This window comes from Lacerta agilis, chromosome 10 (genome assembly GCF_009819535.1).
Source record: "Lacerta agilis isolate rLacAgi1 chromosome 10, rLacAgi1.pri, whole genome shotgun sequence".
NCBI classification, from domain to species: domain Eukaryota; kingdom Metazoa; phylum Chordata; class Lepidosauria; order Squamata; family Lacertidae; genus Lacerta; species Lacerta agilis.
Window position 1 is genome coordinate 54,002,205 of NC_046321.1, and position 25,228 is coordinate 54,027,432.

Sequence of the window (25,228 nt, forward strand, 5' to 3'; positions counted from 1 at the left end):
AAAGGTGGGGGGCCAGGGAGGGGCAGCTGCCCCCCCCTAAATCAATAAAAATAAATAAAAATACATCGCTAACTGAGGTTCTGCCCCCTCCCAAGAAAAGTCCTGGCTACGCCCATGCTGTTCTGTTTTTGCTTCTGGCATTATTAGTCTTCTTCATTGAATTTATATACCGCTCTATAGCTGGTGGTCTCATGGGCGATTCACAGAACAAAATCAAAAGACAAAACCACAAAACACTCAATCAAAATAAAAACAACAAAAAACACATTTTTAAAGGGCATAGGATGTAAGTCAATCAACCATGCGGCCCTCAGACGGCTGCCCGAGAGGGAACATGGCCCTCGAACTGGAAAAAGGCTGCTCACCCCTGATCTGTTATCATATTGATGCAGCGAGCTTTCCTAAGGATGCAAACTTCAGCTTGCTATCACATTCTTGAGGTTACAGGTAGGTAGCCGTGTTGGTCTGCCATAGTCAAAACAAAACAAAACAAAACAAAAAATTCCTTCCAGTAGCACCTTAGAGACCAACTAAGTTTGTCCTTGGTATGAGCTTTCGTGTGCATGCACACTTCTTCAGATACCCTCATTCTTGAGGGTTATTGTGTCTCCCGGCGGCAAGCGGAGAATTCCTAGTAAAACGGTGTTAAGACACGGAAGGCAGCATTTTTCAGGATCCATAGCAGCGCCTGTCCCCTGATGCTCCGTGACGCGCGTTCTCCCTTCTTCTTGCAGCGCAAATTTCGGTTTTATTCTTACGTTTTTGCAGAAGGCTCGCGGAGCACAGCACAGGCCCCCTGATTGCGACCGCGTGCGGGCGAGCCCTTCGGAACGCGCCGCAGCCAATGAGAAGCGCGTTTCATATTGATAAGCCCCCCGCCAGCCAATGAGACGGCGAGAGAGAGTCGCCGAAGTCGAGAGGAGCGAGGCAACGCGCCAGAACTTCTCTCCTCTTCGGAGGGCGCGCTGCTCTCTTGGGTCGCGTCCGGTGGATCGCCGGCCGGGGATCGCGCTGGCCTCGCAGGTGATACGCGTGAGCGGCGCTCCCCTCAATTAGGGGAAGGGCTTTTAAGGCGCTGTCTCTGCTCAGGACTGAAGATCGCAGCTGCGGGAGCGGAGAGCGGCTGGGTGGGGATCTCTATGCCCTGGCTATGGAGAAGGGGGCGCCCTGGGGAATCCTGCCTCGCCTGTGCGTGTTGTGCACGGCGCTGCTCTGGCAACTTTGGCCCTGCGGCGCCCACGGCAACTGGATGTGAGTAGAAGCGGGTACCGAGCGGGATCCCTCTCTCCCGGGGGTCGGGGGGTGTGTGTGTGGGGTGATCGAATTAGCTGCGCCTCTCCTGCCTTCGGGACAAATGCAAGCCGTTCTCAGCTCTGCAGAATGTCTCTCAAACATAGCAGAATCGTAGAGTTGGAAAGGGATCACGAGGGTCATTAATCCAACCGCTTGCAATGCAGGAATACGCAATTGTCCCATACGGGAATCGAACCTGCAACCTTGGCGTTATATCAGCACCGGTGCTCAAACCAACGAAGTTACCCAGGCGTTAACTCGATTCCGAGTTTTGGGCAGTTTTTACACGTGCAGGGTTTGAATGTCCCGGGTCTGTGCGTAATAGAATGCCAACTTTCCCGCACGACACGGGAGGCGCGGCTGTTTTTAAGGAAAGCTCTTTGGTGGGTTGTCACGCGACTTTCAGACCTTCGCCTGGTGGGCCAGGTTGTTCAAAGGGGCGGTTGCATCCATGCATAGTCATTTATGCCAATCTAAAACGAGCTGCTTTTCTAAGGAGGCTTAAAGAATCCAGGGGAATCCTGTTGTCTTCTTGAGAGAAGGAACGTCAAGGCTGGACGTGTGCAAATTCTCCTGAAACACCTTTTTAAACTGGCAAATGTTAGTGACATGTATGATTATATTTATATATATATATATGGCAGAGACATTGACTGTACATTTTCACCAGGGTTGGCATTTCCCCCATCAAATAACACATTGCAAACGTAGCAAAGCATTTGAATAAACATGTTGTTGTTCAGTCTTTCAGTCGTGTCCGACTCTTCGTGACCCCATAGACCAGAGCACGCCAGGCACCCCTATCCTCCACTGCCTCCCGCATACACATAATTTTATTTACAATTAGGATTTTGAATAACAAGAAAACAAAATTTTAAATTGTATAATATGCAGAAACAATATTGAGTTAATAAAACAGTTAAGGAAGCTGGGAAGTCCTAGAAGGGGGAGGGGAAAGGGGGGAGGAAATTATGGGATTGTATTCTTTGATAATTTGTATGGAGTTAAAATTTCTTCAATAAAAAATTATATTAAAAAAAGCAAACGTAGCAAAACGGAAGGCTGATTTCATCCTTACAAGTTCCTAGAACGCCCTAGAAAGCGAACTTTTTTGATTCCTTTAGTAAAAATAAATGCAAACCTGCCTCCCCTTTTATAATATTCACAAACGGTGGCAGCAAGGTTTGCAGATCAAATTTGTGTGTGTTGTTTGAGAACCTGAAACCCTGATTTGATTTGAAGGTAGAAATCTGTTTGAAACTTGGTTACATGATAGAGGCGTCTACAATGTAGCATGCATTTAATTATATCCTACCTTTCCTCCAAGGAGCTCAAGGGTACATGCATGGTTTCTTTTTTCCTATCCCCATTTTATCCTCGCAACAACCCTGCGTTAGGTTAGGCTAAGAAACGGTGGCCGGTCCAATGAAATTCATGGCTGAGTGAAGATTTAAAACTGGTCTCCCAACGCTCTAAACTCAGCCCTTTGAGACTACAATTCCCATCATGCCTGACCACTGGTCCTGCTAGCTAGGGATCATGGGAGTTGTAGGCCAAAAACATCTGGAGGGCCAAGTTTGAGGACGCCTGCTCTAAACACCAGATCACCCCTGGGTGCTCTCACCCAGCGTGGGATGGAGAAAGTGGACTGTGAAGCATTTCCCCCTTGCTCTGTAAATACTGGGAAGCAGGGTTATCAAATAAGGCGGGGTGGTGGGTGGTGGGTGGGAATCCAGCGCACCAGTTACATGCCAACAGTAGTGGGTTTCTTGCTTCCCAGCTTCCCACGGGCATTTGCTTGGGAAAGACTTTGGTCTCATCCTGCAAGGCTTTTTTTTTAGTTGGTGCTCAGAGGATGCGTTTTGTGAAACGCTTCTGCTCCTTTCACATTTCCAGAGATAATTTTGTGCTCAGGATCTGTCAAGGTGGAATCCTGCCTGGATATGTCTTGTGGTGATTGCTTTAAATTAAAACAACAACAACACACACACACACACAAATCAAAATAAAAAAATTCTTTCCAATAGCACCTTAGAGACCAACTAAGTTTGTTCTTGGTATGAGCTTTCGTGTGCATGCACACTTCTTCAGATACACTGAAACAGAAGAAACCCTTTCCCACCACCCTTCTGAGTAATACCCCTCCCCACTCCCTCACTATATTTAAGGATCTGGTGACTTCTGTTTCAGTGCATCTGAAGAAGTGTGCATGCACACGAAAGCTCATACCAAGAACAAACTTAGTTGGTCTCTAAGGTGCTACTGGAAAGAATTTTTTATTTTGTTTTGACTATGGCAGGCTACCCACCTGTAACACACACAAATGTCATAGGCCTGGGGTGTTTGCTGGAATGTCATTAACTGCAGATGTGATACAGGCTGTTACAATCCAATAGCCTCTCATGACTATATTTTCCCAAGCGGCTCTAGGAGTTGTGTTTGAATTATCTCATATCAATATATCAAAAGGGGAAAGCTACATTATACAATGAGGTTTTTAAAATCGCCCTTTGTTTACTATGGGATTTTCCCAGGCAAAGGGCTTTGGGTAGTTCCTCAGTGACATCTATCACCCACCAAGGGACTGCTCAATCCTCTTTCTGACTGTTGCTGAGTCAGAAGGCCAAAGTGGGGAGCCTCTAGCCCAGCCTTTCTCAACCTTGGGTCCCCAGATGTTGTTGGACTACAACTCCCATCATCCCTGATAGCTGTGGATGATGGGAGTCGTAGCCCAACAACACCGCCCAAGTTTGAGAAAGGGTGCCTAGCCCATGGACCTCATTAGATTCTCAAGAACTCCTGTGGGGCCCTTTTGGCCAAGTTCACCTGCCCCACACCTGATGTCATATAAGGTAAAGAAAGAAAAACTGGGTTGCCTGATGTCATGGTGGCGCCAGGTGATTGACAGATGGGCGACTCCACCAAACTGTCAAACCCAGCGCTCTGGGAGATTGTGATCCCTCCTGCAGAATCCTCTCGGGCAACAGTCTTCCCCTGCCACACAAATCCACAATGCCTGGTATTGACCCCTCCCTCTCTTCTCCAGTCCTAGCTTATCGTCTGATTTCAGGTGCTTCTTGTTCCACACCTATTGCTGGGGAATGTGGCATTTGGAAGCGCCATATAATGATTTTGGAAGTGGCCCAATAAAGATTACAAGGTATTCTGAGCATCACTTTTTTTTAAAGGGAAACACCCAGATTTATTTATTTACAGTCATACCTTGGAAGTCAAACGGAATCCGTTCCGGAAGTCCGCTTGACTTCCAAAACATTCAAAAACCAAATCACAGCTCCTGATTGGCTGCAGGAAGTTCCTGCAGCCAATCAGAAGCTGCGGAAGCCCCGTTGGACGTTTGGGTTCCAAAAGAACGTTCACAAACTGGAACGATCGCTTCTGGGTTTGCGGCATTCAGGAGCGAAAACGTCCGAGTTCCAGGGCGTTCAGGACCCAAGGTACGACTGTACTTGATTGATTGATATACGGCCCTTCATCATAAGATCTCAGGGCGGTTCAAAGATTAAAATGCAGGATAAAAAAGGAAATAAGTAAAACGAAACAACAAAATAGTAACACCTCCCCTTCCCACATCAATCAGCCAAAGGCCTGATGAAGAGGAACGTTTTCACCTGGTGCCCAAAAATATAGAATGAAGGCACCTGGTGAACCTCCCTGGGGAGAGCACTCCATAAGCAGGGGCCACTACAGAAAAGTCCCGTTCTCGTGGTGCCACCATCCCGACATCACGTGGAGGAGGATAAGGAAGAAGGACGTCAGGTGATGAATGCAGAGAGGCGGTCCTTGAGGTATTGTGGTCCTGAGCCATTAAAGGCTTTATAGGTCAAAACCAGCATTTTGAATTGGGCCCAGAAACTTAACTGGTAGCCAGTGCAGTCGTACCAGCATCGGTGTAATATGATAGAACTGGTGACCATTGTTTAATATCCAGATGCTGAGGACCACAACTCCCGTTGGTCTCAGCCATCGTGGCCAATGGTCAGGGATAATGGGGGGTCATAGTCCAGCAGCATCCGAAGGACACAGCCTTGGCTACTCCCTCTGCGGGTCTTCCGTGAATTTGTGTTCCTTTGACCCTCCTGTGTTTCGATAGTCCTTCCACATCGCTGGGTTGTTTGAGCCGCGGCTCCTCTTTCCTGTTTTGGCCGCTCTCGTCTTACCTGTGTCAAATGAAATGTCCGGTGCTTGGGTCTCACCCCAGGGGCTGCTTTTTCAGGTGGCTGGGCATGGCTTCCTTCGGTGTCCCCGAGAAACTGGGCTGCGCCAACCTGCCTCTGAACAGCCATCAAAAGGACCTGTGCAAGATGAAGCCCAACCTCCTGCCCAGCATCCGCGAAGGAGCCCGCCTGGGGATTGAGGAGTGCCAGAGCCAGTTCAAACACGAGCGCTGGAACTGCCTCCTCCCGCTAGAGAAGGCCTCTACGGCTTCCAACCCTTTGCCCATTTCTGCGGCTCCTGCTTCCTCCGCCTTTGGCTATGAACTGAGCAGCGGTAGGTCCTCTGGTTGGGGGGAAAGTAACGGGTTTGAGGCAAACCATTTCTCACGTCCCAACCATGCAATACACATTAGAAATTAGCCGGGTGCCAGGTGCCTATTGCTACTGGTACGGGGGCCAATTGTGACCGTGCGGAGACCATGTGTCAAAGGTTCCCCATCCTTGCCCTAATACAAAGCTAGCCAACATTTGCCCTCCAAATGTCGGTGGGCTACAATTCCTGCCATCCCCAACCAGCAGAACTAACGGTCAGTGAGTTGTTGCAACATCTAGAGGTAAAGGTAAAAGGTAAAGGACCCCTGGCTGGTTAAGTCCAATCAAAGGCAACTATGGGGTTGCTGTGCTCATCTCGCTTTTAGGCCGAGGGAGCCGGCATTTGTCCACAGACAGCTTTCTGGGTTGTGTGGCAAGCATGACTAAACCACTTCTGGTGCAACGGGACACCGTGACGGAATCCAGAGCACACGGAAACGCCGTTTACCTTCCTGCTACAGTGGTACCTATTTATCTACTTGCACTGGTGTGCTTTTAAACTGCTAGGTTGGCAGGAGCTGGGACTGAGCAACGGGAGCTCACCCCGTCACGGGGATTCAAACCGCTGACCTCATCAGCAAGCCCAAGAGGCTCAGTGGTTTAGACCACAGCTCCACCCGCTTCCCTCCTAGAGGATACCAACCTGGCAACCGCTGCCCTAAGTTATGTGACCTCAGTACACCGGCCCCAATCCAAAGCAAGCTGGTAACACTGAAGTCCCCTTGAACTCCATTGTGACTAAATTGTCCTGTTGATTTCAGCTGGATGTAAACAGAATGAATTTCCCCAGGAGGGGGATGGGGGGCAAGATTTCTCTTTTGCTGGCTTAATGGGAGCGGGCACCATTCTGGCCACGGGATCACCCTGCCAACCTTTTTCAGTGATGTTTCAAAGAATGGTACACTCCTATCTGGGATGGTCGTCGTCTTCCACCAAGCATGCAGCTTCGGGAGGGATGCACATGAGGCAGTGAGGGCAGAAGGGGGCAGCCGCCTAGCCTGGCAGATCAGTCAAATCCAACCCTGGCGATCAGTGGGGTGACAGATGTTGCCACCAGATCACCCTCACATCCTAGAGATTGAATTCCAAACCCTTAGCGGCGCAGCCGACAAAACCTGTTCCCCGTTGGGGTTGGGAATTCCACCCTCCTTTGGCCAGGACGCTCCATATTTACACCAGGTTTCAATCCTCACCTACACAGAGCTCTTTCCCTTGCAAGATTTAACGTCTTGCCACCTGCAGGCAGATTTTCGAAAATCCCATCCTCTGAAAGTCAATGCCCTTGTGGCACAAAAAACATAAGAAAAATATTTCCCCCCCCTTTTTGAAGGAGGGGATTTATTGCACTGACTCTTTCAGGGTGTCTTATCTGCTGAGCAATTGTAGAAATGACATTGTGGAGAATGTGGCAAGATTTTTGAGTGACGCCACAAAATTATATCACCGTAGGTCCCAAGAGCCATTTTCGTATCTCACGGTGCCTGTACAGTTTCATCCTAAAGTATCTCCTATTATGTTTCTTTAACTGTGTTGTGTTCTGATCCATGTACAGTGGTACCTCTGGTTATGTACTTAATTCGTTCCGGAGGTCCGGTCTTAACCTGAAATCGTTCTTAACCTGAAGCACCACTTTAGCTAATGGGGCCTCCTGCTGCCACTGCGCCGCCGCCACCCAATTTGTGTTCTCATCCTGAAGCAAAGTTCTTAACCTGAAGCGTTATTTCTGGGTTAGCGGAGTCTGTAACCTGAAGCGTCTGTAACCCGAGGTACTACTGTACACTCGTACGACGAACGCCGTGCGAGTCAAACGTTTTGGCTTCCGAACACCACAAACCCAGAAGTGAGTGTTCCGGTTTGCGAATGTTCTTTGGAACCCAAACATCTGACGCGGCTTACGTGGCTTCCGATTGGCTGCAGGAGCTTCCTGCAACCAATCAGAAGCCGTGCCTTGGTTTCCGAATGTTTTGAAAGCCGAACGGACTTCCGGAACAGATTCTGTTTGACTTCCGAGGTACGATTGTATATGATGCACTTTTTCTATGCCGATAAAGGAGATTGATTGATTGATTGAATGACTGTGTCCTTCTGCAGGTACCAAAGAAACAGCGTTCATCTCGGCGGTGACGGCAGCAGGCCTTGTGCATTCCGTGACTCATTCATGCAGCACGGGGAACATGACCGACTGTGCCTGTGACCCCAAGTTGCAGAGCGGCGGCTCGGCCAGCGAAGGCTGGCACTGGGGCGGCTGCTCCGATGACATCCAGTACGGAATGTGGCTGAGCAGAAAGTTTTTAGACGGCCCTGCGGAAAACGTCACGGGGAAAGATAGCGGCAGGCTGCTAGCCATGAACCAGCATAACAACGAAGCTGGAAGACTGGTATGCATTCGACTCCTGCCCTCCCATTCCACTTCTTTCCCTGTAATATGTAGCCAATGAATGGTAAAAGGAGACAGTTTCCTGGCTGCTTCCCCATGTCCCTAGCCTTAAGCCATCATGCCCTGAGATCTTCCATGCACCTGCACACAAAAAGATAGCTTCCTCCGATTATGCATTCCCTGTGTGGAGCTTTCCTTTAAGAAACCTGCATGTGTTAAATGTGAAGGTTGAAAACTTGTCTTTCCCCATCGTTGTGTTGCAGTCTGAGCGGTGTCGCTGTCTGACAAATTCTGGGCCATGCACAAAGTGGCTTATTTATTATGGGGTAGATCCAGGCCTATGCAGAGTTGTGTTCATGCGGTTTTTCAGTGGTTCCTCCTTCCCTCTGCAGCCTGCTTAAAAAAACTACTTCGGAAAGTTGGGGTACGCTCCTGAGCCGCCTGGGAGGGCAAGTGTTGGGGGCTGCAGGTGGAATTTGTGAAAATCACTTCTCCCCACCCTTCACCAGGGACCTCAGATGAATCGGGGGCACTGGTGTGAGCAGAAAGAGCCTGTTCATTCGTAGATTGGCATGTCTGGATCCAAACCAGTATTTTTATCCTGTCCACCCTCTAAGGTTGTTCAAAATAACTGCCCTGCCACCTCTTGTGTCTTCCTCATCCTGTGTTATCTTCACAGCAACTAGCTGCGAAGTACGTTAAAGTGAGACTTGTCCAGGGTCACTTAGTGAACATCGTAACCAGGTCCAAGGCTAACCACTGAACTCTCTAGTTTTTGGAGACCCGGGATTTGCCGCAGAAGGTGTGACTTCTCAGCAGCATCTTACCATCACCACCACTGCAGCAATTAAAACAAAAATATATATTCTCATATATTCCAATAATGGAGCTCAGATCAGTACTGGACTCGGATTTTGCAAGCTCTTAGCTGTCAGAGATGCTATTTCAGATATTATTTGGGGCTTGGGTTAGCAATGATTTCAGTAGAGGACAAGGATGTGAAAAGGATGGTTCTCGTGGTTCAGGTGCATGCATCAGCTGCTCTGCCATTATATATACAGTGGTACCTCAGGTTAAGAACTTAATTCATTCCGGAGGTCCATTCTTAACCTGAAACTGTTCTTAACCTGAAGCACCACTTTAGCTAATGGGGCCTCCCGCTGCCACAAAGTTCTTAACCTGAAGCGTTATTTCTGGGTTAGCGGAGTATGTAACCTGAAGTGTATGTAACCCGAGGTACCACTCTCTGTGTGTGTGTGTGTGTGTGTGTGTGTGTGTGTGTGTGTGTGTAATCTTGTGCTTATTCAGATGCTTACACAGATTGATGTGCTGTTTTTAAGAACACGAGAGGTGCACTTGTGTAGAGGAAAAAGGAGTTATTGGGTACAGGTGGGTAAGAGAAGCATTTGTGTTTTGGAGAGAAAAACACATGTATCTCTGGTATGTATATGTGCTGAGAGTGTAAAAGTGAGACTGGCATGCCTGCCTTACAGATTTTTCCTGGTCCGGGAGGAATGGTTTTTTTGTTGTTCTTAAACACACAAAAACAACAATAACAATTGTGTTGCTGCCCATGTGCAAAATCAATTTTGTGTCTTCTCCACAATCGGAGCCAGCAGGACATAGGCGATTCCCCGTGGCAAGTATGAGGCTGTCTGATGTCTAATTTTGAGTTATGCAACTCTGCCACCACCACGGCAGCCATGTTGTGTTATGCCACGACCCCATAACAACCATTCTGTGAATCGCCCTGAGATCTTTTCATGAAGGGCAGTATTTAAATTTTGACAATTAATAGCACCAACAATAATAACAGTAATCATTTATTATTATTATTATTATTATTATTATTATTATTTATTATTTTGTGACTGCTGCCCCACAGCTCTTTCTCAAAATTAGAAATTTGCCTGCTGGTCCTAGAAGGCAGACAACCTTTGCCATAGCTGAAGAGACTGGGTGTAATACTCTTTTGAGAAAAGGCTTGGCTCTTCAGCTGCAGGAACTGTTGCAATGAAAACAAGAACCTGAGCTCTAGTTGTGCATATGGCTCTCTCTCACTTACATGTCTGCTTTTTCGTTCTTTAATCTCTGGTCTCATTTCTGAGAAGCAGACGACTCCCAAATGGAAAACGTTTAGACATTTTGGGCATTGTCGTTTCATAGCCTTAGAAGTGCAGAATCCGTTGCTTGGTAGTTGGCAGATGAGCGGAACGTTGCTTGATCGTGTATTGTTTTGGTCTCAACTTTCCCCCAGGCCGTCGCAAAGCTGATGTCGGTGGATTGCCGTTGCCACGGAGTCTCCGGCTCCTGCGCTCTCAAGACGTGCTGGAAGACTATGTCCTCCTTTGCAAAGATTGGCAGCTTTTTGAAAGAGAAGTACGAAAGCAGCATCCAGATTTCGGACAGGGCGAGAAGAAAGATACGCAGGAAAGACAAAAGGCAGCGAAAGGTACCGATCCGCAAAGAAGATCTGCTGTACATCCACAAGTCCCCCAACTACTGCGTCGAAGATCCCAAACTGGGAGTCCCCGGGACGCAGGGAAGGGAATGCAACCGTACTTCCGAGGGGCCGGATGGATGCAACCTCCTGTGCTGCGGCCGCGGTTACAACACACACGTCGTCAGGCAAGTGGAGAGGTGCGACTGCAAGTTTGTCTGGTGTTGTTACGTGCGCTGCAGAAGATGCGAGACCATGACCGATGTCCATACTTGCAAGTGAAACCGTGCCTGCCCTGAAAATAGATGCCGAGAGAAAGACCCTGAGAAGTAGCATTCTCGGGGTCGTGCTAAGGAGGCGTCTCGAGATGAAGCGCCTCGAGGGCCAAAAGGTGTTGGTTCGTATCGAAAGGGCAGCTCGGAATAAGTAGAGGCCCCATTTAAAACTAATAGTAGTGGAGACCTGGATCATCTGAAGAATTTTGCCTAGCTGGGTGGCCTACTTGAGCAACTCGTGTCCATGTTCGCCGTGAATAGTCAGTATTTTGATCAGCGAAGTCGAGGTGGACACGTCTTTGCCAACGCTGATCAAGCGACGTTCTCAAGGAAGCCAGAAGAGCTTAAATGAAACATTCGGAGGCTACAGTGATGCCTGGTACGAGATAAGCTGATCCCATGTCTTAAGAGTACTCTGGGAGCAAATGATTACCAGCACTTGTACGGCTGTTTGTTTAGCTAGTCAAATGTTAAGGGTAAGACGGAGATGTTCATCAGTTAACCAAGATGGGTTGAATAGCTTCCTTGGGCAGATCTGGACCTTGGCGTTGGAGTACACGCCAGTTAAAGCGAAATGATGTGTAGCTGCACCCTCATGGTGGTTTTTAAAATAATTTAGTTGTGTCTTCTCCAGTGCCATTAAAAGCTTCATTGAGCTAAAGGGAGCAACTTTATGGGAACGTTGTGGTGTTGTCGCTTAAGGCATTCTCATTCCTTCCCCCCCCCCCAACCAAATTATGCTGATTATTTTTGTTTTGTGATGTGATGCTCCATTCTTTTTATGGAAATGTGCTCCCCTATGCTGTTGCTAAACACACCTGTCTGTGACTAAAAACACGCCAGTGTGCTGTGAAAACTATGGTGTGTGTGTCAGTGAATTTGGCGCATGCTCCATTGACAGGAAGATCATCAATCCATGATGGATGGATGCATTGTCTTCCTCACATTAGCTGCAGAGCTGCTGCCAGCTCAGCTTATTAAGAAGGGTAGATAAATCCTAGAAAAGATGCGGACATATTGCTCCCTTTAGATCTTTTTGGCCACCCTGCAAGAGGCATTTATTCCGACCAGGTTACTCAATACTGTATCTTGTTTCTTTAGTCATTTCAAGTATGGTCAGTCAAAAGTGGTTTGCTAGCTCAGGTGGAGGAAGGAAGGGGGTGACTTGGAGGTCATTGTGGTGCAAATGCAGGAGTCCTGGATCGACTCCTTTGGTGTCTTTGCACAACAATGACCTCGCCACCACCTCATCCCTTCCTCTTGCGCCGAAAGCCACTTCTGTGGCCAATGTTGATAAACCAATAAGCTTTGTGAGTCCGGATCTACTAGATGGCATTGCAGCTCTGTCCAGTAAAATGGTTAATCTGTAGATTTATTCATATACTTGACGTAAGGAAAAAATGGGCTTTGCAAACTTAAGAACTTGCTTGCAAATTTTGGCCAATGTGGGCTATTCAATGGACATGCATCCCGATTTGTTTGCACAGAGGTTAGATGACATTGCGTCACAGCAAGCATTGTCCCATACTTTCCATTGAGTGCCTTTTCCTGTCACTTTCCTTACTGCAAAAAGTCTGTTCTATTCGGGGAATGGCTTTTGTTGCAGCAAACCTTCCAATAATGGTACAGCCTGAATTTGCCAGTTTGTAATGGAATCCCACCCCCAAATAGCAACAGTCTGGAATTACCCCAAGTCCTGTTGAAGTGAGAGGGGTGAGCTCCTGAGTAGACATACAGGATTGCACTGTTAATACATTTGCTTCAATTATGCTTTCTGGAATTTTCTAAGAGAACACTGGACCAACCTTTAATGGCTTTTGACATAACTATTAAAACAGAGGCTCCAGGAAAGGTAGGAGAGAGGAACACAAAATTACCCTCTTGATTTAGTTTTTCAGGTGTTTGCTGATGTGCCTTTGTTTTTACGGGAAGAAACGTCTTCGAATCATAGAATTGTAGTTGGAAGGAACCACAGGGGTCATCTAGTCCAACCCCCTGCAATACAGGAATATTTTGCCCAACATGGGGCTAGAACCCTAAGATTAAGAGTCTCTTGCTCTGCCATCTGAGCTACTAAGGCAGATCAGCTCTTTTAATCTGGTTCACCAACCTACTGATTCTAAATCACCTTGGCTCTTCTAGCTTATCCAACATGGATGACTTGAGGCTGTGATCCCATTTACTTGTAAGTAAGGCCCATTCCGATTAGTCATGGATAAAGTTGTGCTGTGAAAAAGGCAAGTCAAAGCGTTCCTGCTTTGTGAATGGTGCCATTGTTTCTAAGGACATTGTCCAACTGGAGCATGTCTTGCCAATCAGAAGGTCAGCGGTTCGAATCCGTGCAACGGGGAGCATGTCTACAGGAGGGTTGACCTGGTGAGGGATCTGGAAATTAGTTCTGCGTGCAATGCTTGAAAGAGTTGGATATGTTTTGCCTGAAGGAGTGATGATTAAGTTCAAGCCTTCAAATATCTGAAGGGATGTCATAGAGGAGAGAGAACAGGCTTCTTCTCCACAGTTCCAAAGGAGGAGACTAGGACCAGTAGTGAGATTGCAGGGAAGGAGACTTCGGCTAGTTTTTAAGAGAAGCCTTTCTCAAGAGCCATTCAATAGCAGAATATGCAGTCTCAGACAGTTGTGGGCTGTCCATTGCTGAAGCAGAGGTTCAAGCAAAGGTTTATGCTGTTTTGTCCTGCACTGCAGATCTTGCCTAGACTAGATAACCTCTATGTATAATAGAATCACCACCAATGAACTACAGTAGGTTAATCTGTTGCACAGCAGGAGCAGCTCTGAATTGAATTTGAAAATTCAGTGAGATAGCACAGGACTTTTCTCTAAAAACAGCAGAAAATCTGACTGTATAGGTCTGTTGTGCATGCTTTCCTGGATCATGGCTTCTGGTTGTTATGGGGAGAGATGTGTGAGGGGAAAGTGTTTAATTCTCATGTGGTGAACTTTTTGGCTCTGCAGATTCTTACTGGATCAAACTTCACAGGTGGACAGGGCTGCCCACCCGTCAACACCTGACCTCACATTGATGTCAGGTAGTTGGGCGCTTTGAAGTCCCCAAGTTAGGGCTTCAAAGCACTGTGCAGGATTTGCAAAAGAGCTTTGCATGGCGTTTTCAAGCTCCTCCTCCTTTACCCATTAGCCGATGGGCGGCAGTTCCAAAACCTACTGCCTGCAGACATCAGCTACTACGGGAGCAAATGCCACCTAGGAAACCTGTTTGCCAATGCACAATCAGCTTGCTCTAAGGCTCCTAATGATGCACTGAAAGCCACATCTCTACCTGCTGCAACCTGATGTCACATATGATGGGGGTGTGTGTGCAAGTGAGCATGGATCAAGGAAGACAGTCTTGCACTCCAAATCTGAATCCCTGTTGTGCCAAGTTTGGCCTGCAGGCTGGAACTTCTCCACCCTGTTTAATGGCTAGTAGCCTTCCATCTTCCATAGCTGGCAGCTGACTGCCATTTGGTGTTATGCATCGGCCTGTTTTGCTGAGTCATGGTCTTCGTGGAAGCATCTCATTGATTTGAATGGACTTATTTGCATCTGGTTATAATCTCCCAACTGGTTATCTTATATGCCGGTTTAGCCACTAAGCTTGGCTTAGCAGCCCGAGCAACGTTGTCAACATCAGCACTATTGACGGGAAGAAATGCTGGCAGAATTGGGCAAGCCTCGAGTTTCAGCTCAAAGCAGAATTTTTATTAGCTCTTGCAGATCTTGCTTTGCAGCCACTGTATGGTACATAAAACCCTAAATGCTATGCACATGTGGGTTGGCTTCCTGAAACTGCTGGAATACATATGCACATGAAACCCACTACTTAACCCAGCTCATTCCTATGCTTGCTTGTTCTGATCCTATCGAGTTCAGTGGTTTTGACTCCCAGCTAAGCATGCATAGGGGTGGCAGCCTCAGCACAGTCTTTCGGGACGGATTCTACTTCCACAAAAATGAAGGCTGATGTCATGGTAATTATTATTTAAATGGAAGCTTTGAAGGAAAGCATCTGTGCTTAAATGTTTTGTATTTTTGATACGACTAAAAGTTTATATAGTGCATGTATTTAAGTTATGTGTGTTTGCACCCAGTGTTTTATTTAAGCCTGTTTAAATTTCTAGAACGGAGATAAGCTTGTGTTGGTTTTTTGTGCATGGCTTCTCAGCAGCAAGTCTGAGATCAATGAGACTTACTCCCATGCAAGTGTGTGTAGAACTGGCAGTGTGGTTATAGGGTTGGATCCAGAACTAATCATGCTTGAGACTGAAATCGGCGGGAACTTAAAATTAGCCCAAACCGACTTAGATCCCATTGATTCCAGTGGTTTCTGCCTGAAGTATGGTTAGATGTGGATCCTACCCCTTCGTCTTTGATGGTGACAAGCTTAATCTTCCCCATTTGGTAAGGCGGTTTTTAGATCTTTTATAACTCCTCACATGGGTTTGAGAGCAGAGATGCAGGCAGCTCACGTGGCATCTGCACAAACGGAGACTCAGCGGGAGAATGAGTAAGATTATTGCAGGCAAGGCAACTTAATGGGGTAGCCAAGCAACTTCCATCTAATATGCTTGATTTTTTTTAATGGTGCTGTATTTCATTGCTTTATACTTAAAAATATGTCCATGTTCTTTCACCTTTGTTAACTGAATAAAAAGTTATTTATTGTTACATATGCATCACTCTCGAAGTCCAAGCCTTAGGCAGGGCCATCTGCAAGGGGATGCCTATATATACAGGCTTTCCCTACACACTGAATGCAGGGAGGTTTTGTGGCACTGAAAAAACCTACGCTCAGAAGGATTTCCCTGGCAGATGTCCATGGCTAGCATGCCTTGCACAATGTATGCATGAAGCAGCTACAGTGTGGCTTTCATACTTCCTGATCCCAGGGATCAAGGTCCAAGAGCTTGCAACCATCAAACTCCCTTTTTAAAGAGGTTTGGTACTGTGTGGATTCTCAGCAGAGCTACAGCCAATCAGGACTTCCTGCTTTTAGTGTAGGGGAACTGATGCTTGGGTTTGTCGCATTTGTGCTTCACCTTTCTAAGGCAGGCTTTCAGCATCTTTGCACACCAAGTAAAAACATGGGCTTCTGGTGGAGCCCATAAAACTTTTGTTCGTGGGTTTTAAAAACTTTTATTTGATGAAAAAATATAATACTCGGAAATGTGGCTTTATTTCTTCTGAACATGAACAACAAATCTGCGTGGTATTTACAAATAATTGCCTTGACTGTTGAGGGTGCATTTTATTGCTAGACTACAGTAAATTGCTAAGAAAGAAAACATGGTATGAACAGGTTAAAACAGTAAAGCAGCTCAGATTCCAGTCACCAGCTCTTGGTTTGGAAAGTTGGGTGGCTCTTCTGAACTATTAAGTCATAATTATCAGTATTGCTTTAATATCTTTAGTGCAAACAATATTTCATTAGTCCAACTGCAACTCTCAGTAACCAAGTCAACTGCTTGGTTTTAAAATGTTCCTACTGTCGGGGCCCTTTACCTTTACTTTACTGTCAGGGCAGGGAAGGTTGGCTAACCCTATCTAGTTGTAGCTGAATTACATCTGAACGGCTGCAGGTTCACTGCCTCAGAGTTGTGTACAAGTCTTAAAAAAAACAAAACCCAAATTGGAACCCCAGTGGAGGACTGCAGAAATTAGCACCACTGCAGGCCCCCCCCCACCACCACTACAAAGCAGAACCCAAATGGCCTGAGTCACTTTTAGGAACACTAGGCCCACAGTCCTCACCAAGTACCAGCAAGTAGTGGGAGAAGCTTGTCTTTCTGCTTCCTGTAGGTGGTTTTTTTTGGGGGGGGGGACAGCAGGAAGAGAAGGAATGGGATTTGTGGGGGGAACAAGCGGTCTGTGGATTCTAGCGATTGCCAGAGGTGTGCACTGTGCATGTAGAGCCCTTTAGAGCCTAGTCGCAAAAATGGCACGTGGATTTTCCAAACCATCAGTACCAATAGGATGCACACACCTGCCATGTGGAAGATGGCGGGGGCAGGGGGTGAGGAAATGCACCGTAAATGAACATCAAAAATCAATAAAGATGTGGTCTTCCCCTTTAATCCCTATCATTAAAGCGAGCTATTCAACTGGCAACATTTTCAGTCGTATAATATAGATGTGCTCCGTAAGAGTTCCCTTCCCCAAAATATTCAAGCCCTTTCCTAAAATTTTTGCTTGTAGGAAAGGTAGCAAAACTGCCCAGATTGGCTGATGCGTGCAGAGTTTAATTCCTAATAGAAATTAAGTCTACTTTTTAACATGCTTCCAGAATAACACTTAACTGCCAATGGTGGCTTTCTGTCCAATACTATCTAAAGCAATTGGCGCGGTTGGTGGTTTATAGAACTTTAAAAGATGTCTAGCTGAACACACAGAGACACAAAGCAACTACATTATCCTGCTCTATTAGCAGTATGTTTTGCTAACCAGAAGCATGGGCCACAGATAATCAGACAATAGCAACGAACGTAATGATGTACATTGGCTTTCATTTTAAAAGGGTTTAATTGTGCTTCTTATAGCAGCCTACAATTTTGTATTCAACACTCAACCTTTACCTATCTGAAGGTTTGAAAAGGAGTAGGGATCACAGAAGAATGCTGCTTTCAAAGAGGCAGAACATAAATATAAGTTTGCATTTTTGGCTAAGGTTGACATATCCCACTAGATATGCACTTGCAGCCAACGTCACCATTGTTTGAGCAAACTACAACATAGCTCAGGATCAGTTCAGTTATTTATTGGGTACATTTTAATGGCCTATGCTGGTAGTTCTAAGAGAGATTTACCATAAAATAACCTGAACATTGTGCTTTTGGGGCAGGGAGTAAAAGAAAAGCAAGTAAGGAGAGGAGGAAGATGCTTAGAAAGAATAATTTCCTCGGTCTGGGCCTATGTACACATTTACACCAAAAGAAGGGATCTCTGTTTTGACAATAAATAAATCAGATTTTCAAAAATGTCAATGCCCATGCACATTCTAAGGTGGAAACATGCTTGGAGAGTATTTACATGGGGCACAATCTGGCTGGATAAATCCCTGCACAAGCCCCATTTAAAATGAACTGCGCGATTCACCATGCTCATTTGCTCAGCTCCCATTCATTTTTATGGGTCTTGAGCGAGATACTACCCTGGATGGGATGTGCCCATACATCGTAATTCTTCTTCCTTCATACAAAGTATTTTCTACCCAACAGCAGCAGAAAGTGCATTTCCCCTCCAATGTCCTTTTGCACTGTAAATGTCCATTTGACGATGCCTTCAGTCCAGCTTCTGTGGAATGCAGCCTTCCATCTCAACGACCTCTGGCCATCCTTCATACTTGTTTGTGTCTTTGTTGTTCTTAATATGCTGCAAACCGGGGGGGGGGGGGGGGAGGACAATCGCAACAGTCAAAATACTAAAGCGAAAAGGAAAATTCAAATCAACGCAGATGTTATAACAGCACTTGCAAGTTTGCATACATTTGTACAGCTCTGCAATACACAAGAGGAGGAATGTGCTCTGAGGCTAATTTTCAGAGCCCGTTAAAAGCAATGCAGATACAATCTAGGAAATGCAAAAACCGTGAGCGTTATCTGGGATGTTCCCGTTATCTGTTACAGAAACGGCAAGTTCCAACCTCTTTCGCAGGGTGAACGGTGGAAATTAAATGTGCTTTGGGATTAAGGCAAAAGGTATTACTGAGACGTCTTGAAGCAGAGTAAGGTGTTTAAAATGCTGGGATGGCAGAACAGGTGACACCATTTCATTCTGCAGGTGGAAACTACTCAATGTTTCCCTGTATTAAACACTTTCTGCAAACAGAAAGCCTGCAAAGTTAAAACTTCTCTCTCTTAAAGTGCTGGATTTCTAGTTACAGGAAGGTTGGTTGGTTTAATGTGCAGAAACATTAAAATGGGCATCCTCTGCCTGCAGTCTGAAGCAGTGCAGCCCTTCATATCATCTCAGGATTCTACAAGCACATTCATTCTGCCGCCTGCGGAGGCCAAGGTACAGCTGTGAGTCTTGGACTCCACGTGGCTTTCCCAAACGTTAACCTGAGAACAAACCTGTTCAAATGGGCTTTTAGTCTTGATTCCTTTCCCGCCGCAGAAGACCCAGTTGTCTCTGAAGCCAAGGTTTGTGATGGATGTGCTTCCTAGTTCAGATATCAGTTTCCGCGATTCTTCATTAAGCCTTGGAAAAGATTCAAAAGTATTAATATACAAATGAACTGATAAGGTCCTGGCTGTATTAACCATGGGTTGCCAATGGGTTGGCTTCTGAGTGTACCAGCATGACCAGACGCCAGGGATGATGACAGCAGCAACCTCTGGGGGGTCACATTGGCTGTCTGCAATCTACGCAACTTTGATTCAAATAACCATTCTGATTCGTGTGCCATTCAAGTTGTGTTTACTTGGGCAAAACAGCACAATTCAAGTCCAGTGGTGCCTTCACTTTGATACAGATGGATGCTATTGGATGCCAATGCTTTAGATAAACTTCCATGGCCATTGAAGAAAAATATGTATTTCATCTAATTATCCTAGCCTCTCTCGGGCCACTACTCCTTCCCCTTGCCCCCAACTGTAAACTCCAGAAGCATGGCCTATTCGAGGGCAAATTCACTGAAGTTCTCTGGGGCTTTCCTAGTCATTTTGATTGATTATACAGCTAGATCAGGCCACGGACCTAATTAGATCCACAAGGTCATTTTCTCAAAACCACAACTACCAGCCCCACACCTGACATTGAAGAACAGTATACACCAGGAGGCTTAGTTTGGTCAGAATTGAATGTACACTTCCAGAGTTAATGCTAGATACGTTACTGGTAAATGAGTCACCACAGCATGAAACTTTGGGTCCCGGTCTTTTCAGACTCGTCTATAGAATCATAGAACGGTAGAGTTGGAAGGGACCATGTGGGTCATCTAGTCCAACCCCCTGCAATGCATGAATTTGCATTGGTTGCAAAATGTCATTATTATTTTTCCTGCTCTCCTACCCCACTACCTTGATCTCCATGCTTTGGCAAAGTGTATCCTCTCCTCCCCACAAATGCTCAGGCTCAGCTGCCTTCTACAGATTGGGGAAATGGCCTTAGGAGTGTCAAACATTTGGAGAAATGGTGTCTTCCACTGCTACTACAGCAACTGACAAGTTAAGACATTGCTGCCTTAGTCCTTATCCAAATGACTGATTCCCTATGTGTAAACAACCCTCTTTTTTTGGGTGGTCTTAGCAACTGCTTACTTAGTTGCGCCATCATCGTAGGTTGCCATTAATACGATTGTTCCATCTTTAATGGTCTTCAGAAAGTCAATAAGCGGGGCGACATCTAAACGAAACACAGTCACAATCACATGCAGTGCTAAAATTTCTACATGGAACTTCCTTTCAAAGAAGTCATAAGATGGAAAATACCAATGATGCTTGGATTAAGAGCCCAAACTAATGTTCTTTGCTAAATTTCGGTGCCAAGTATTTCCAGACTGCTCAAAATTTCTATTTCTGGCGTTTCACAGTAGTGATAGGTGACATGCCATGGTGTTTAGCATCTGATGATAATGACAGCCAACATGTAATGGTATATGCTAATGTTTTTAACTTCCTGCAACCGGGGAATGCTATCCATATTTATTTGTTTACTATGCAACTCCTGCACGCCAATTACAAAAATCCTACCATAGCAACCATAGGGATGAGGAGCATGTGACATCCAGATGTTGCTGGAACCCCATTGACCCCAGCCAAAAGTAGAGAGATGTAGTTCAACAACATCTGGAGGGACACAGGTTCCCCATCTGTGATCTTCTGGGGGCACTTTCTAGGTGCACACTCCATTCCACGCATGGCTCTACTAGTTCTTTCCATTTCCTGCTGCGAGCTGCGAGTACTCCCGAAACGCACCCAGCCATTTGCTGTGTGGATTTCAGAAACATGGTTGTTGTTGTTTTTGGACCTTTTATATACCGCTCATAGTTAAACAAACTCTTAAGCGGTTTACCACATAGGTTAAGGCATCTCAAATAAACAGCAAATGATACCAAAACAAAAAGGAGAGAATTTCAACGTTCTATGAAACTTATTAAATAGAGCATTCTCGTCAGTATCTAAATAAACATCGCCACATAAAAATCAGCTGCGAAAAAACGTAAGAAAAATTCATAGTAAAGGACTAAATTCAAGCATCCTCTAAAGATCAGGAAGCAAAATAATTAAAAACAAAAATGAGCTAAAAAGTATAAATTCCACATTTTAAAAAACAAACGAACCAACCTGATTCGCAATGAAGCAAAAGAAAACAATCTCATTCTTCCCCACCACCGTACCATCATCATGCCATTAAGTGAATCAATCCAATTAAATGCCCAGCTCCCTATTCAGCAATTTGCACAAGCTAAAAATGCAGACTATTCAGTTTCGCTCACACACCCGCCAGCATATAACGTATTTGATCGCTGATGAGAGATTTTATAGTCTGCAAACAACCTAGCAATGCCAACAAATTTCAAATGTCTAGATTCTGAGATTATTATTATTTTTAAGTCAAAATGCAATTTTCAGTTCAAAGTTCTTTCATAATCTGAGTGGGAAAACTCGCTTAACTACTTTCATTTTATACTGATTTTTTAATATAAGAACCAAGTATTCTAGCACTTACCTCCACCCCACATGTCAAAGAATTTTGTATCCACCATGCTACCTGTCTTGCCTAGAAAAGGATTAATCAGTAAGTTTAACGTAATAGCACATTCGAAAATCGCTACAGATAAAGTGAACAGATTTTGCTCACATGGAGGCTACAAACAGACCCTTCAAAAGGTACTGCATTGTTGTGCTTATAACAAAGCAAAGTGGGCTTTTAACACAGCTGCCAACCAGCGACAGAATCTGGCTAAGTGTACAGGATGCTTCCATCTTTGGCCATTGCTTGACTTGCCATCACCAGCAGAGGCCACAAGCGATTTCCACATTTTTAAAGCTAGTGATTATCAGAATGTTAAAAGCCATTACACCATAGCTGTCAAGTTTCAGATTTGAAAATAAGGGATCAGCAGTCTCACCTATCCTGGGGACAGTCACATGTCAGTGGTGGGCGGAGCCAAAAGCAAAAGTGGGCGGAGCAGCAATGTAAACTCCAAGTGGGCTCAGGCTCGGAGCGGAGCAAAGAGGAGGGCAGCCAGCAAAGAGGAGGGCAGCCATGTGCTCCGCGCAATGGAGCCCCATCGTCTTGTCTGATCCCATCAAAACAGGACAGGAAGCAGCAGCTGCTCAAAGGCAGCCAGGCTCCGCCCGCCAGCTAACCCTATTGGCCGGCTGAGGGGCTCAGTGGCAACGGATAGGGGCTGATGCAGGGGGAGGAATACACCCCCCTGTAAGCACGGGAAACGGCTCCCACTTGCTTTGAGGGCTGAGGCTTTTCTCTCCAAGTAGGCGAGGTCTTCCCACCCAGTCCCTGGCCAGCAGGGGAGGAGCTGCTTCCATTAAAAATGGGAAATTTAAGGGAAATAAAAAATAAGGGAGAGCAGTGGGAAACTGCTTAAAATAAGGGAGAATCCCGGGGAAAAGGAGATACTTGACAGCACTGCATTACACACAACTTTGGCTAAGCTTTCGCCTAATGTCCTCCTCCACTGAAACTGTCCTCCAAACTGGTTGTTTTTTCTTTAATCACAGTGTAGATTAGATTATGTTTGGGGACAGAAATGTGAACTCCTATTGCCCAACAGTTTCATTAGCAAACCAAAATCACTGTGTAAACTATGAAAAACCACAATCAGAACTGTTTTAGAGTTTCATGAAGGTTTTAAGAAGTAGGTAATTAGCAGGAATACCCCCCCAAACTCTGCCCATTTGGGGCTGGACTGCTAGAGGACAACATCCTAGGAAGCAACGGGCAATAGTTCAGCTCAGAGTCACCCAAGTTATTAAGGTTTTTGCAAAGGGCGATGGCAGCAACCTCTTTCTGGAATTATTTCTAATGACTTCATCAAGTACATAAAGGCAAGAGCGTGCTAGGATCCAATCAATTTTTATAAGTTTTACTGTGATTTTGTTTCGGTGCTGTCGGCTGCCATGAAGGAAGGAGCACATAAAACATTTCAGTTAACAAAGCGAGAACCAGTGCCAGCCAGACCTTGTATTTTTTCTTCTCAAGGAAATAGTCAATACGTATACACTCTTTTTCCAAGTGTAGATCTGTATGTTGGCGAAATGGTGCCACCCACACACAAAGAAGGGAGGTTATCAGTAGCCTTGGTGGAAGCCCAAGGTTTGCATGGGAGGGAACCATATGAAGAGGACCCCCCCCCCCGAAAAATGAGGACTGGGCGTGTTCTGTGGGGAAAGCAGAAAATAAAATTTAAAAAATGATGGTGGGGGAGTGGAATGTAATTATTCTGGAAGGACCCTGAACAGGACCACTCTACGCTGCAATATTTAGTTGCAGGTCACGCTAGCCAATTTTGAAAGTTACCACTGACTGTTCATTTGCAGCTAGATCCAGTCATTCCAAATGTGAAATTTGCCTTCTACTATGATTAATTCTCCGTGCCAACATTCAGGCTTCCTTACTACTTGCCTGGAAATGATTGTAGCGTTAATATAAGAACGCTGATACGGTTTTAAAACCCCAAACCAGTCACTTACCATTGACCAGAGCTATATTAATGCCTCTTCCAACGTTGTTTTTAACTCCACTCATCAACCTGAAACGAAAACCGCAAAGAAAGGGAATTATGACAAGCTTTCCCCCTCTCCAACTCCCCACTGCCAACTGGAGGTTGTGGAGAGTACAGTATACTTTCTAACGACATCCTGTAAGAAATGTGAACTTCTCCCCTCTGGGCTAAATGAAATTTGCACACCTTACAGCTACAGGAAGTGTTGGCTCTTTTTCCATCATCACTTTAAATTATTACAGATGGCAGACAGCATAACAAACTGGACTGTGCATCTGATCTAGTGAGCTAACATGCAAGAGGAGTCCACAAGGGGTCTACTATGAAAAGCTACAATTCAGGGAGACAAGTTATTCCACTGCCAGCAGCAAGACTCATCTAGGTATTCTCAACATACACAGCTTTAACTAACACACGTGCTTCAAGTTAAGCAAATCCGACTAATTAACCCAACCCATGTCCCATTTGTGGGAAAACACATGCACCATCTTAATCAACTTCCTGTTAAACAACAGGTCTACCGACAGAGCAGCTTTTTTGGCACTATCTTTCAGAACATAGAAAATGAAACGAGCAGGGCTATAGAAGAGAAAATACTCTTGATATGGCCTTTGCTGGGCTATGGTTTGGGTTCAGCACACAGTCTGCACCCAATTATGCAGCACAATGTCCTTTATGGGCCATCAGACTGTCTCGGCAGAACGGCATTTGTGAGCCAAGTATTTTATTTCATTTTCAAGATACAGGTGTTGGGGTGTTTGTTTGTTTTTTTAACCAATTCTGTCGTGAGTTAGCTACTGTGATGCAGAGGATTTACCACAAGGGGGTAGCAACGCATCACTTTAGGTTTCTTGCTGAAGTGTTGGTAGAAAGGAAACTGGACAGGAAGATGGAGAAGTATTTCAAGGTCTAAAATTCCATTCAGAGTGTATGATTAACACTGCGTTTGTCAAACGTGGGTCCCCAGCTGTTGCCGGACTACAACTCCCATCATCCATAGCTAGCAGGACCAGCGGTCATGGATGATGGGAGTTGTAGTCCCAACAACAGCCGGGGACACAAGTTTGAGAAACAATGGGTTAACATTTTAACAGAGGATGACTTTGGTGAGGATGCCAGCAGGTGTGCCGACTGAGCTTTGACAAAGATGTTGTGTGACACAGGTGAACTTGGGGATGCAGAGTCAAGAGCCAGATCTGAAAGCAGCCCCCAAGCTACAAGCCTCAAAAGGGACACTGCAGCCCTGCTCAGCACAGCCTGAATGCCATCTTAACTTATGAAGCAATGGAGGAAGCATTTAAAGGAGGAAATCAACCTCATCAGATACATCAAGAAACACTTCCTTAGTCCCTTACATGTCACCTGAGGTTCCAGATCACAACTCTAGCCTTTGGATAAGTAATCTAATCTTGCAGTCAAATAAATCAATCTGGAAGCTTTGGAGCCAGCTGACTGGTTGGGGTGAAAGGGCAAAGGAGCAAGGAGGCCAAACAATGGCTCCAGAGAGAAATAGTGATTGAAAGAAGAAGAAAAAAACTCTTAATATGAACATGCACAAGAATGCAAGACCAATTTGTTCTTTCCAGTAACTCT

At 45.6% G+C, this 25,228-nt stretch overlaps 2 protein-coding genes across 3 annotated transcripts in view; one reads left to right on the forward strand and one right to left on the reverse strand.

The window, feature by feature from the left end:
* The first annotated feature begins 947 nt into the window (after nt 1-947).
* On the forward strand, nt 948-11,341 carry WNT16 (Wnt family member 16). 2 transcript variants are annotated; one of them, XM_033163207.1, is made up of 4 exons: nt 948-1,251; nt 5,513-5,802; nt 7,932-8,218; nt 10,475-11,341. In XM_033163207.1, the coding sequence occupies exons 1-4, from the start codon at nt 1,151-1,153 to the stop codon at nt 10,937-10,939; spliced, it is 1,143 nt and encodes a 380-aa protein (XP_033019098.1). In that variant the 5' UTR covers nt 948-1,150; the 3' UTR covers nt 10,940-11,341. The 2 variants fall into 2 exon arrangements, with proteins under 2 accessions (XP_033019098.1, XP_033019099.1); XM_033163208.1 differs by having other exon boundaries at nt 5,528-5,802.
* A 5,794-nt stretch (nt 11,342-17,135) lies between these two features.
* FAM3C (FAM3 metabolism regulating signaling molecule C) overlaps nt 17,136-25,228 on the reverse strand; it is a 32,879-nt gene continuing 24,786 nt past the window's right edge. The window contains exons 6-10 of the mRNA XM_033161811.1: nt 23,604-23,662; nt 21,616-21,666; nt 20,205-20,289; nt 19,017-19,143; nt 17,136-18,315 (exon numbers count right to left, since the gene is read on the reverse strand). Of these exons, the coding sequence (XP_033017702.1) occupies nt 18,226-18,315; nt 19,017-19,143; nt 20,205-20,289; nt 21,616-21,666; nt 23,604-23,662 (412 nt within the window). The 3' untranslated portion in view covers nt 17,136-18,225. The remainder of the gene's footprint in view (nt 18,316-19,016; nt 19,144-20,204; nt 20,290-21,615; nt 21,667-23,603; nt 23,663-25,228) is intronic.

Coding starts and splice junctions, on each gene's coding strand:
- WNT16 (XM_033163207.1), top strand. CDS start 1,151: ATGGAGAAGGGGGCGCCCTGGGGAATCCTGCCTCGCCTGTGCGTGTTG. Junction 1,252..5,512: donor GGCGCCCACGGCAACTGGAT/GTGAGTAGAAGC, acceptor GTCTCACCCCAG/GGGCTGCTTTTTCAGGTGGC. Junction 8,219..10,474: donor ACAACGAAGCTGGAAGACTG/GTATGCATTCGA, acceptor ACTTTCCCCCAG/GCCGTCGCAAAGCTGATGTC.